General features: G+C 41.8%; 1 protein-coding gene across 4 annotated transcripts; it reads left to right on the plus strand.

Annotated features, from left to right (window-relative positions):
- The first annotated feature begins 300 nt into the window (after nt 1–300).
- Nucleotides 301–8477, plus strand: LOC311210881 (cilia- and flagella- associated protein 210-like). 4 transcript variants are annotated; one of them, XR_014618563.1, is made up of 8 exons: nt 301–511; nt 1090–1246; nt 1928–2067; nt 2737–2929; nt 3408–3572; nt 4131–4237; nt 5266–6485; nt 8116–8477. XR_014618563.1 is itself a non-coding variant. In XM_084289202.1 (7 exons), exons 1-6 carry the CDS (start codon nt 414–416, stop codon nt 4230–4232), a joined length of 855 nt encoding a protein of 284 aa, XP_084145328.1. In that variant the 5' UTR covers nt 301–413; the 3' UTR covers nt 4233–4237; nt 5266–8477. The 4 variants fall into 4 exon arrangements, 3 of the variants coding, with proteins under 3 accessions (XP_084145328.1, XP_084145327.1, XP_084145329.1); XM_084289202.1 differs by having other exon boundaries at nt 5266–8477; XM_084289201.1 differs by lacking the exon at nt 5266–6485.
- Nucleotides 8478–13754: the final 5277 nt, after the last annotated feature.

A 13754-nucleotide genomic window follows, 5' to 3' on the forward strand; every position in this document is an offset into this window, starting at 1 on the left:
ACTAAGAAGTTAGGAGAGTTTCCTAAAAAGGGTGCCTGATAATATTTTACTGTGGAAAACGGGCCTCGTGGGTGCCTTCGAGACTCCGAGCCCGGCTTCTGACCGAGGCAGGCTTCGGACGGGGCGGGGGCGCGGAGCCGGCCGGGGGCAGCGATCCCCTCACCCTCCGCAGCGCTCCTCCCCAGGGCCGGGCCGCCCGGGGCCGTCAGCAGCCGTCGGGCCGGGCCGGGGCGGTGCCGCTATAAGGCCGCTGCCAGAGCCGCCGCCCTGCTCTTCCTTTCTCTTCCCGCCCTGCCAGGAGCCGTGTCCGCCTCAGCCCCGGTCCCAGCCTCCCACCGCGCTCTGGGCGCTTCTCGCCGGGCAGCGCCGCTTCCCTGACGGGCCGGGCCGGGCGGTAGCGGAGGCAGCCGCCGATGGAGCACCAGCAGCCGGGCTCCGCCGAGCGGGAGGCGGAGCGGGAGCGCGGGCGCTACGCGGAGCGCCGGGCCGTGGCCAGGGAGCAGCTGGCGCAGTGAGTCGGGGCCGGCACCGGGAACGGGACCGAGCCCGGCCCGGGGCGGGCGGCGGGGAGCGGGGAGTGGGGCTCCGGGCGCGGCTCCCGTCGGGCCCTCCCCGCGCCGTGAGCTCCCTGTGGCAAAACACCGCGTGCTCGCCGCTCCTGCCAGCCCATAATAAGTCATCCGTGCGGCCGGCGTGGGCTGAGGGCCGCGCTTTGTCTTAGCGCTGGCACTGCGCGGAGGTGGCAGCTCGCTGCTAGCCGGGAAAGGCCGGACTCGTGCAGGCAGGGGGCTGACAATTGAGATACTCAAATGGGATCGCTTACTCAAACCCATCTGCTGGTCGTGTTTGCTTTTGCTAGTACTGATTTAATTGGGAAACTTCTAAGTGCTTCTTTATGCCAGAAGTCAACTCTGACGGAAGGATTTGCAGCCACCGCTTAAAAACCCGTGGTTGTATTTTGGTCCGATGTGCTACTTTCACTTCAAAATACCGGGCTGTTCCATGCTCAGGTACCTGCAGACATGCAGGATCCCGACCTGCTCACGTCGCGGAATCCCCAGCCCTTACTCCATTCCTTGCCTGTTTCAGAATACAGGAACACAAGCATCAGGCAGACCTGGCCAAGCTGGAAACCAGAAGAGAAGGGGAAGAAATACAAAGGCTCAACCAGTTGTACCAACTGGAAATTCAGAGAGGAAGGGAAAATGAAAAGGAGGAAAAACTTGAACGCCAGAGGCAGCATCACGTAAGTAACAGGAAGTCAGAGTTCGGTGCTTGCTTCACTGTAGGTGTCTAGAATGAAACAATTGTATTAGGGTGATGGATAAACGGGCCTGATGGCAACAGGAGGTTTGTTGGTAGCTTCAGTAGCAGTGTCAAGTTGTATACCGATGTTGAGAGCTGCAGGATAGGCCTTTCTTTTGTCTGTTTTTGGGAAGGGCCTCTTGAAAGTCCTGATGTGACACCTGAACTTTAACTGGACTACAATGAAAAAGTCTGCTGTAGACATCAGGGAGTATTCTTGGTTTGATACCTGGATTTTGATTCCATGTACCTACTCTGTTTTAAGCCCATTTTTCCTGGTCAGGAGGAGGGAGTAGTCTGAGTCTGTGAACGTGACCTTTTTTTTTTTTTTTTTTCCATGTCTTTCTCTTTCTGATTAGAGATGCTTAGAAAACTTGTGAAGACCTACTCACCACACCTATCTTTCCGTTCTCTGTACCTCCTTCCCCCAACAGTTGCTTGAGATAATTGGGTCCTGAGTATTCTCTTCCATCTGTTTCTGTTCAGTATCTTCTCCACTAGTACAATCAAAGAACTGTTACGATAGGTTAGGCGTGAAGTCTCTGATAGATTTTTCTTACCCATTCAATATTTCTAAAATCTCATTCTGTGTGACAATAGTAGTTATTTTTTATTTAAACAGGAGCATGTAGCTGAACAGAAAGTAATTAAAGATGAAGAGAAACAAAGAGAAGACCAAGATGATGATCGGATTAGGGCTTACATTAGAGGAAAAGAAATGATGGCTGATCTGAGAAGAGAAGAAGATGCAGAGACCAGTAGGTAGGTTGAGGTATTTTCAGTGTTAAGATTCAACTTAATGCTGTGACAAATGTTACTCTGAATTTTTACATCAGCAAAATCCAAACTGATGCAAGAAGGTTTTCTGTGAGTAGAACTTGACAAAAAGTAGACAATTCAGCTGAAACCCTATGTTTTAGTAGAAATTGGTGCTGTGGGGGGTAGGTAAACTCAAGCCTTCAAGTTGCCTAGATGCTGAAATGCATATCTCTGCATTAGTGTGTTGCCTGTCTTTCTCTGAGAAAGAACATGTTTGACTTAACTAGGCAACAGTATTAATATTCTTACAGTAATAGAAGAAATATTGTTTACTTGTGTAGCTGAGAGAGCCAATGCAACAAGCACCCTTTGCTTTCTGCTTCCAGCCAATGCTCCCAGCATTTGCCTGCAGTGACAGTGGGTTAGGTGGACTCCTCCCTGTGCGATCCATTTCACTATAGCAACAAAAAGCAAGCATGCCAAAAAAATAGGGAGTGCTTACTTGCCACGTCAGTAAAAGGATGTCAAAGAGCTGAATGGGTGGGCCTCTGTGGCAAGAGAAGATAGAAGGGTGGAAGCAGGATTGCTGGCTTTAGTTGGGGCAGTGCCTCAGATAAGCTGAGCATATATTGGATATGCTGGTATGTTATGGTAGCTCATGTTCTACTGCAGGCTAGTTCAAGAGCATCAGGACAAAGCTTTTAAACAACTAGCTGGACAGATGAATCAGACATTGAGGATGGAAGCCGAACGTTTTGCTCGAGGAGCTGCAGAGGTAGAAGACGAATACCAAATGAAAACCAAAGAGAGAGAAGCAAAAAATAAGGCTGCCATTGAATCTATTGCTGAACACAGAGCCACCGTGGTAAAAAAAAAAATAATAATAAATAAATCATTCTTATTCCTCTTTCTCTCCTATCCTTCCAAATACCTTTTAGATACATTGTGGGTTTTAGCATAGCAATTCTTAGTGGGATGCTTGTGCATGTTCTCACTTAGCAGCTGCCTCTTACTTACACCCAACTCCTTAAGCAAGTTGCAAGTGGCACATGGGAAGATCCTCTTGCAAGAGATCAGCATGCTGCATCAGGTCTGCTGACATCTTCCTGGGGTCCTCTCTCCCTCTCCCATCTCATGTTGGGCACGCATCTGTTGGTGCTGCTGGAAGCTTGGGGCTTGGACACTGGCCAGCTACGATGATTGTGCTTACCAGCGAGTGCTGATACAGGGCTGCATCATCATTGCTTTTGTATCTGGCCTGCAGAATGGCTGGTGGCAATACATGACTCTCCAAACTGGCAGGGTAGCTACTTGGCTAACCTCCTCTCTTGTGTAAAATTCAGGTGAAGATGAAACTGGAGAAGGAGATAGAGGATAAAGCAGAAAATGAAAAAGAATGCCATGCATTCATGGAGAAGAACCGCATCTACCTGGAAGGGGAAGAAGCCAAGAAACAAAGACAACGTGATGCAAGTATGGAAGTACAGAAGATTCAGCTCCAGCAGATGGTAAATAGAAGTGCTGCACCCTGTCAGCCCCTTCAGAAAGTAGCATGCATCTAAAGCAACAGTACGAGACGCTGAGGGGCTGGGAGAGGAAGCATGCTGTGGTTTTTGTTAATCTTGTATGCTCTGCAGATGTTGGCATTGGGACCAGCCACATCTCAGCAGTGGCACAGAAGTCTCTTCTGGGCTTTCTCAACCCTTGTTGGTCAGGGAGGATGACCTGGAAGGGCAGGCGATAAGAGATCGGCCCTTAGCAGCTATGGCTTCAGGAGACCCCACTCAGGAATGCAGATCCCCCTTCTGCATTTGAATTTCCCCTGAGCTCGTGACCGCATTTTTCAAGTCCTTGTGGCGTCACTGTCCTAGTGTGGGAGCTGGTCATACAAAGCCTTTCTTCTCAAGGGGTGTTGTATAAGGTAACACTGTTTTTTTGGAAATTTGTTTTCATTTTTCCATGTCTTCTAGGGCTGAAAGTGATATGAATTCCCAATGCATGTTACAAAATGTGTTTTAAAAAGCAAAGTAAAACAAAAAGCTTTGTTATTCTGTCTTCTTTCTCAGGCAGAAAAGAAGGCAAAAAAAGAGCAGGAAAAACAAGCGGATTTGGATTATGATGCTCAGAGAGAGGCTGCTTTTTGTAAAGAGCAAAAATTTCGGAGATAAAGACAGTAAGTAACTGAGTGCCATGAACACACGCAACTTCTATTGTCCTGTCCAAATGTCCAAGGAGGGAAAACAATATGGATGTGGGCTTTCTAAGCAGATTTTTAGTTCTTCTTTTTTCTCTCTAAGATAGTACAGGATACAGTCAGGACTCAGCTGAACTACTGCTTCAGAAAATTCTGAAAGAACATGGAAGCTATGCAGTAGGGATGTTGTGAAATATCAGTTAGTGACTTATAAATTTAGTTTCAGTTAAATAGACACCTGTAGAAGTGGAGAAGTAAATCTACATACAGTATACATTAAAATAAAAAGCGTATGAGGAAGGTTGGTTGGTATAACACCATCCCCATTCCTTCTTACAAACGTATATGAGCTCTCATCTCACTCAGGCTGAGTGAATACTTGGAACTGTGTGGGAGTGCTGCAGCTTGCGTGGCCCTCAAAGCCCTGCCTGAGAACAGGGCCAAGACCTCCTCAGAGCTGGCACAGACCCAAGTGCTGTCTCCATTGCTCAGACCTGGTGTGGTGTGGGCTGCTGAGCCGTTTCTGGACAGCAGGGCCTGGCTAGGTGCAGCTGATGCTCTGTACCCACTTCAATTAGCGTGGCCCAAACAGGCCCTGTTTGTGGAGTGAGGATGCTGCTACTGAGAACTGGACGCGCATGCATGTCTGGGGCAGCTTGCCCAGAATAGTGCTCAGCTGGTGTTGCGGCTCAGTACCTGGTAGGAGCACATCTTCTTGAAGTTTTATCCAAAAGGATCTAGTTTGTGATCACTCCAGAATGTGAACAAAAGCACAGTAAGTAGGAACAATCAAGACCTATCTCAAACTCTCTTCTGATCTGAACAAATGCTAGCACAGCTGCACTATTAGCTAAAAGTCATGCAGGGTTCTTTCCAATTATCTTTGGGTAATTGACTTGAGTGGAAATTATTTTTTAAGAGGGCATGGCAATCAGTTTCTGAAATATTCTCTAAATTCTTTTCTTTTTTCACTAATGAAAAATTTATTTCCCTTCTTTCTGAGCCAGTGCTCTTTTATTACTTCAAACTCTTTCCAGCAAGCAAACAATGCAAACTTTTATTAAAGCTTTTGGATGGCAAAGCTGAAGCCTTAAGAAGAATCATTGACTACAGTAAGAGTTATTCTGGAAGTCTGCAGAGCTTGATAATGCTCCAAATGCATCGCTAAGTGAACATTTGCATGTGCTGACCACTGTGTAATTGGTGAGTTAAATGGGTCTTAGTCTACTTCCACAGCAGCAAGAAGCAAGGTGGATTGCAGCCTCACTTCCTGCTCAGCTTTTTAAAGAAAAAAGCCCTGTTCTGTAGATTGCATTCTAAATCTACAGCCTGCTTCCACAGGCCTTATACCCCTTTCACTTTGAGCATCTACAGAAATACCAAACTCAGCCACCAGGAAACAATTCTTTCTTTCACTATACATAAAGTGAAGTAGGAATCCCGTGTATTTTTGAAATGCACTGAGTAAGTGTTGATTCATTTGATCACATTCAGCACGAAAAAAACAGCATGAATTGATCACATACTACTGACTTCCAAAGATACATATGCTTTGTGTGCTTGCTTTAAATGACTAACTCTAGTTGGTGATCCCTGTAAAACTGCAAAGAAGTGTTTTTACATCATGGACTTAACTTGAGGTTCTAGAATTTTTAGTGACAAAACATTTTGGTAATGTTTCATTGTTCTTCACAGTTTTCCTTCCTGAAAAGCAAGAATGGAAAGCCTCTTGCAAGAGTAATACAGAAGACTTAAGTCAGTTTTATGTTTGATGTGTTGAAGAACACAAAGGAAGAAAAAAGGACTGGGAAGAAGCTGAGAGAACAGCTCTTTGTGCAAGTAGAAACATGAAAGCTATTGAACAGCCTGAGATAAGAAATAAATGAAACTGAGAAAACTGGGCTTGTTCAGTCTGCTGAGAAGGCAGCTAAGGATCTAGAACAGCCTGCAGCTGGTTGAAGGGTAGTACAAATACAGCAGAGCCAAACTCATCTCAGTAGCATCAGGTGATTGATACAGCACAGTGATGTGGGAGATCAGATAATGTCATGAAAATTCCCCTTTGGCCAGGAACATCGTCACTGGCTCAGCCTGGCCAGAAAGGTGGTAGTCCTCACCTGGGAAGGCTGTGAAGATGTAGCATGTAAGGCAGGAGGCTGACCACCGGGGTACTTTTCAGCCACTATTTGAAGATGGTAACAAAATGCAGGAAGTTCAAATACAGCTGGTAAGAGAGAATTTGCTAAGCAGGAGATACTCTACTACCTAGTGTCATTACTGGTAGGGGCTATTAGCTGAAGTTTTAACTAACAGCTAGCAAATCAGAATATGCTCTGAGAAGTGACTATTAAACTTGAATTGGGTTAACATCTTACCCTCTCTGGTGGTGTGCTGGCTTGCTTCGGGTTATAGCATGTGTAATTTCATAGGTAGTGGTCTTATAAGAAGGCTAGGACCTTAGAAATGCAAGTCTCCTCGGGGGACTGAACCAGATACCTTAAATCCCACTGCCTTTTTTCCAAACCTGTCACTCAACTCTGTGGAAATAAACTGGCAACTTATGTGTGAAGACATGAGCTTCCAGGGTCAAGCATGATGTTCTCAACAGTACTACAACTCTGATCACTGCATAGCTATTAGCAGTATTGACTCTAAAGATTTAATGCAATTCTGACATAGGAAATGGAAGAGAAGTTTTGAAAAATGTCTCGTCCTAGGTTGGTGTGACTTCACTCACAGTGCAGTTCTTCACTGTCAGGTACCATTCCGTAGGGTAGAGTTACTAGTTCCATTCAAGTTCTTGAATGTTACACTCTGCTACTGCTCAGTTCAGAGGAAGATTGAAGAGGACACAACTGGAAATATTCTACTGCTGAAGAGTAGAGTTGACACCATGGGGTGATTAATGACTGACATTTTCAGGTGCCAACAGAGACTGGCTGTTACTCCTGAAACCATTTTCTATATCTCTGGTGGTTTTAGGCCAAAGAACTCATCCTGTTTTAATGTTTTTTTCCCCGGAGTCCTGTTACTGACTCACATGTTTGATATCTCTTGAAGTAGAAGAAAGCTATAAATAATATGCATTTTTTCCTCCTTGTTCTTAGCAATGCAGTCTTGTCTCTGATGAATTCTCCTTGTTCTGGCAGTGCCATCTATCTAGTCATTCCCTTGGCATTCTTGCAGCACCATCAGTACAATCTAAGCTTTTAGGTTTGGTCTATTGTGGCCTTCACAATTAAGAATGAGAGCCCACAAAGGAAATATGTGCTAGATACCTAAGGGGATATGTGATTCAAACCCACCATTTAATCTGTTAAACCAATCTTTAAAAAGATCAAAAACAGCCTTAAAGCGTAGTTGTTCATAGCTGCTTGATACTATCTTGTATAAGCCAGAATGGTAGTGTTGTTTTTGTCTCAGTTTCTTATCTCCAATACATTATCCAGAGAAATATACAATTCCTTTATATACTGAAGGCCTCATGCATCATAACTGCAGGCCCAATTAAATTCAATACTAGATAAGTTAGTAATTTTTTCCCCTTCCAAATTAGTAGCACTTGATTTGGCCTGTTTTGGTCATATATATTTTTTTCCTTTTAAAAGAGGTAAAGCCTCGCCCATGGCAACATTTACTGGAAGTAAGCAATAGTTACTGTGCTGACCAGAGACAGGATCAGGCTACCAAGATCTAAAAACTACACATCCTGCAACTAATACAGTGAAAGGGGGAAAATGAAGCCATTAGTGTTGTAGGACGATTATTGTTTCAATTACAGCCCCTCACTTAATTTTTCATTGAATAAGGATTACTAATGACAAAGGAGGAGTTAACTCTGTTTCTTTCTTCTTCAGAAATCCATCAGACAAGTACAGAAGCATCCACTACAGAATAAGAAGCTAGCCATGGTCTTCTAAAAACCCACGTGCCTGCAGAAAATCTATCAGTGCCTAATAGCTGAAACTAACTCTGGAATATGGTGGAAGGCATGCAGTTGGCCAGGATCTGCCCATATTCAGCTCAAGTACCATAGCTACAGCTATACAGCAAATACAGTATTTTTGTTATGAAACAAAGCAGCAGATTCACTTTCTAGGAAGTCAAGAGGTAACAACCTACACATATATCTGAACACTTGTGTTGTTGGATGTGCTGTACTCCTTAAGTGTTACTAAACCTCAAAGCTTAATTAAAACTTTACATTTTGGCTTTAAAAAATGAGCAAATAATAAAATTAAGTAAATTGTTTAAAATAGTAGCAGTAATACCAATACTGAGTCTGTTTCTTCTTAAGTTTTCTACTTAATTTTACTGTGGAGAATGCAATGGAAAACAGGAAGTCTACATTAAAAGTGGCTGAATCTCTACTCCTTTCTAGGAAAGAGGTGCCTGCAGAAAGACCATTGTCTGTCTAGCACTCAAGTTTCTTAATTGACTGTAGGAAATGCAAGAAAGATAGAGTATGCTTTTCTGCAGTTTCCTAAACAGTGCTGCTGGCACAGCCAGGTTACTAGGAGGGGATACTGGTGTAGGGGCCCTTGTGATCAAAGCTCATCCCTGTGCTTGGTTTTAAGATGTCTGTCAGCTGTCCTAATGCTGTATTTAATTTCATAACATCAGACAGGTACATCTCCTGTAAATGGTGAGAACTATTCTGCCTCACAGACCCATTCCCAAAAGAACATATTGAAGTACAAGATCAGAAGTGTGAAAGTAGGAAAAACATGATAGTAAGACAGTAGATCAGTTTCATTACACAGCTGCATTTATGTTAGAGACTGTGAATAGCCTGTCATTTGTCAGTCTGTAGTGGAATTGCAGTTTTCTATAACTCATCCAGTTTAGCATGGAACAAAAACCTGAGTATTCACATCTTCAGTAAGACTGTATAAATCTTGGCTCAACTGGAGAGTGTTCTGATGCTAAATCACAACAGCCTGTGAAGTGTAAAAATACTAAAACCACTTCAAAATGCTCAAGCACATTTAAATGCACCAGTTAAACCACATGAAGTAGAAATGAACAATACTCTTAGTTACATACATGTACAGAAGCTAAGTAATACTGTAAGAGGCACACTTTGCAGATATATTGACTATATTAACATATGCAAAAATATATTACAGGAAAGTAATGAAATGCACAATTTATGGATTAAATTGTAAGGGTTCATTCTCCCAGCTGAGAACTACAGGTTACAAAATGTTGAAGGGACAGATTTCCATATACTTCATGAAGTACTATGTGCACATCACTACTTAAATAATTGACCATAATTCTTTTAGCTGGTGAAGGAAATCAGTTACTACCGAGTTGATCTTACAAGAGATTATAAATAGGCCTCAATTCCTTCAAATCCTTCCACCCATCCTTTTAATTACCAGCTCTTGACTAAAGTGACACAGAATGTTTTTCTATACAGTTACAGGCATATATACAAGACAGGCAGAAATGACTAACTGCCAAAAATAGGAAGTTTACTTAAGGAAGTTTACTTGTTGTAAAGTTTCTAATCAAAGTCAGGGTGCTGTATTAATTCAGTTTAGCCTATTTGATTATGTTGTTAGAGCTTTTATGAATACAAAAATGTTTAAAATCAATCAGGTATAGATGTGTATTTAAGCTACCTAACATCTGTCCTCTGAACTTGTTCATGTTAACTGCCTCACTCGTTTCACATGAACAATTACTTTGATTATGAAAGGATGTACCTTTACCTTAGCATAGTTTTACTATCCAAACTCTCCATTTGATTACTGAAAGAAAACTTACTTTGATAGCATAGCTTTTTAAAGTGGATATTACTTTATGCTTCTATTATGGATTACAAGTTTTGTTAGAGCCATGTTCCTAATGTAAGTAATTCAAAGGTAATAATAAGTACTACACTAAAAGTACACATGCAACAAAATGGAAAGCTTAAGTTTTATGCTAGGAAACTGCAGAATTATACCAAATTCAAATTTTGCAAAGTGCAGAGTTCACAGGGATTGTGATAATGCACTTTCTTGAATAATTTGGTTAAATGCTGCGTAAGGGAAGTTACTATTTCCAGTAAAGGAAGGAAAGCAGCAGGTATGAGTTCTTAACGTTTGCTTCACATCAGCTCTAGAAAAATGAAGATCAACTGTGTCACTCCAAGTGGGTTGACCAAAAATTAACTTATGGGTACCACTGAAAAATACTTGAGCCTTTTCTCATGAAGTTATTCAGGTATAAAAGGGAAAAAATGATTTAAAAGAAGGGTTTTTGATAAAGCATAATAATTACTTTGAGGCTTCCTATTGTAAGTCCCAAAAGCAGGGATACACGTTTTTGCCAATCAGTGAAGCGATGAGTCTACTATGCCCAAAAATACTTTATTTGCTTCAGTAAAGCAACAAAGAAATCAACAATTCCAGGAAAGAAAGATGAAGGACTGCTTCTTTTATGTTTACATGAATCTAAAATTCATTTGCCAGGCTAACACTATTACAAATCAGACATTGTTCAGTGGAACACAGCAAATTCTTCCAGGCATCTGACAAAGATCACGGCAAGAGAAGTCTATAGTGTGGGATTTCAGCAGCAAGTGAAAAGTTTCAGGATAAAGTTTTATCAACCAAATAGAACAGAGAGGTAAAATTTAACTGTTAGCCTTTGAAAACCAAAAGAAAAAAACAAACATCAACTGAAGTTCGATGTGCCACCCAAAGAATTATCAGACAGCAGTACATCTTTAACAGGCAGTAGTGTCTACACAACCTTGTTATCACCAACCACCAAGAATTTGTGCTTCAGAGCTGATGGCAGTAGCCAGAAAATCCATCAAATATGGTCTGTTTCTGGTTAAGTTTGCAAGGCTCTTACCAATACAATATTCTTCAGCATTTTACATACATATAGGCTGTATAGTATTAGTAAAGTGTTAGTTTCTGTTGCCAGTATGACAGAGAATGTGTGTCTAACCCTTGGAGATTATTTCATGTTAGTACATTCACTTTAACCATATGCTTGCAAAGTTCACAGTGCATTAAAATGCATTATGCATTAAAAGGTCGGTTTTGGGGTGCTGACAGAAAAAACTGCCTTCCAGATACAGCGCCACCACCACCCACAAGAGATGATAACCACAAGCATTGTTTTCATCACCTCCAGTAAACGTAAGTATTGCTTTGAAATACGCTCCCTGTTCTCCAAGCCAAAGGCCAATAACCTGTGACACTGCTGCCAAAGATGGCACTGAGCTCCATGCTGACCGAACGCAGTTAGCATGAGGCTGAGAACAGGATAACTCTGCCACTGAAGGAAGAAGTGGTTCCGGCAAAGCAAGAGCCACATGCTCACAAGGCGGAAAGAGCTCAGCGGTGCTTGGGGACATCTTTCTGTCCAAAGGACCATGTTTTAGTCCCACTGAATTCGTACCAGCACACTCATTTTCTGGATAAAGAAAAGCACAAATCTGGCACATCCTCCCTCTTACAAGACCACAACTGTTGTATTTCAATTTTAGCAAATGGAAGCGATCAGCACTAAAACAACTCGCCAAATACAATACAGACAAGGCATGCATACATCAGGAGTTTAACTGTATCCCACCATGTGCAATTAAAAGTGCCCAACTTCTTACACGCTGCATTAAAAATAAAACGAGCTTTGCGCAACTTACTCAGATGAATTTTAACCTGCTATGAAAGAATTAGTGCTCACTTGATCTGTACAAGTAGTTTACTGAACTATAATGAGGAAACTAATCCATATTGAAGATATACAAGTGCATTTTTTGAAACAACTAGTTAAAGACAGCTGCAAACTACACCTGAATAGTCTCCATTTCAAAATTTTAATTAAGTACATTCAAGACTTTGTAAACCATTACAGTTTTGTGAATTATCTCATATGGATTTCCTTATTGCTGACTGGTTTTATTTTTACCCTTTTCTACAGCAGGAGTTGATATAGTTAGTTGAGGGTTGTTGTTTACAGACTTATATGGCCTTCAGTGGTATTGGCAAGAATAGTCTCAGTAGTGCAAACATACCTCTCAAGCAATATAAAGTTGGCTTTTTGTGTGTAGCAGCTCCACAAAAAAAGATGAAATACTACTGCAGTTTTTAAATGAGACTCTGAAGCACACTGCATGCATACTGCAGTGTAAATGCACTGAGGAAGCCTTTGATCTGCCATACAATTCTCTTACACGTAACTTTTTAACACAGCCCTCAAGATTGCGCTAGAGCTTCTCCAAAGTCATACTGAGTCCAGAGTTGCTACACACAGAACAGGTCCACTACAAGTCTTCCATTCACTCATGTAAGCCCTGTTAAGTAACAGCCACGTCATCTACCCAAGAAATGCTTGTGAAATATTTTTGCATGTTCTGTACAGAATTGCAACTGCAATACAGCATACATACAAAAACCGGAAAAAAAGTTTATAGCCCGTATTTGATAGTGCCACAAGCTCTTCTACTGAAAAGTAACATTAACTTCTAGTTTTTTCGTTCTGTTAAAGGGTTCCTCAACATTACTCACAGTTCTATATTCCCTTTTGCTTTCAAAACAGAAATATCTGTTATTTTCCTTCAGAACAACTGTTGGATCACAATACCAAGCCAAGTTCAGCAATTCTGCTAATCTGCTGTGGACACACAAAAACCATAAAGTGGGTTATTATATTACAAAAATACTGGCAAGGATGGTAAAAACAAGTTATAACCAAACAATCAAAAATACTGCTGTAAAATCAACTGAAACGTTGTTGTACTTGGACACAGCTTTACATTAATGCCCATCACTTTAGAAATTAAGATTTGCCAGCCTTAAGTGCAAGTAGTTCCAAGGGCTTAAAGAAGTGTTGGGGTTTGTACCAAATCTGCCCTTTCAGCCCACTATAGTTATACCAGCTGCTCTTGGGTATCACACATGTGGGCAGTACTGTAGCAACACAAACCAACTTCCTTCTCTTGTATATGAAGGTATGATGGCAAGAAAAAAAAACAGAGTAAGGTCCTATAGGCATAACAGGAAAGCAGAAAAGGGAGGGAATTAGTTTGAGGAAGACACACATGTAGAAGACGTGGAGGAATTCACAATATAGTCTTTATAATGTGGGGATTTAAGGAAGAAAGCAAATCTTGGTTTAAAAAATTTAAGGGACTGTCTTAACTGCAATTGTTTCCCCATTAACTGTTAAGCAACAAAAATAGGAATGATTTGCTGGTTCCTTGTTCTGATCAGTGACCACCACTTCCAAGAGATGAAGACACCCCTTATGAATTCTCGTCACTGTTTCATCTCTGCGCATCCACTAACTAGTGACTGAAGCAGGGCAGTCAGAGCATCCAGGCTCAGTTTTCCACAGTAAACAAAGATGAAAGCGTGGAACAGAGAAAGGGAGGTTACAGAAAATTATGTAGATGAGCACTTCAAAAAATAATTTTTCTACAGAAATATTTAGGGCAAAGAAAAAACTCCCAAGCATAGATGGCTGCCTTAAAACATGAATGAATTCT

Source organism: Netta rufina, assembly GCF_964035555.1.
Source record: "Netta rufina genome assembly, chromosome: 6".
Classification (NCBI taxonomy): Eukaryota; Metazoa; Chordata; class Aves; order Anseriformes; family Anatidae; genus Netta; species Netta rufina.

Coding starts and splice junctions, on each gene's coding strand:
- LOC311210881 (XM_084289202.1), top strand. CDS start 414: ATGGAGCACCAGCAGCCGGGCTCCGCCGAGCGGGAGGCGGAGCGGGAG. Junction 512..1,089: donor GCCAGGGAGCAGCTGGCGCA/GTGAGTCGGGGC, acceptor TGCCTGTTTCAG/AATACAGGAACACAAGCATC. Junction 3,573..4,130: donor AGATTCAGCTCCAGCAGATG/GTAAATAGAAGT, acceptor CTTCTTTCTCAG/GCAGAAAAGAAGGCAAAAAA.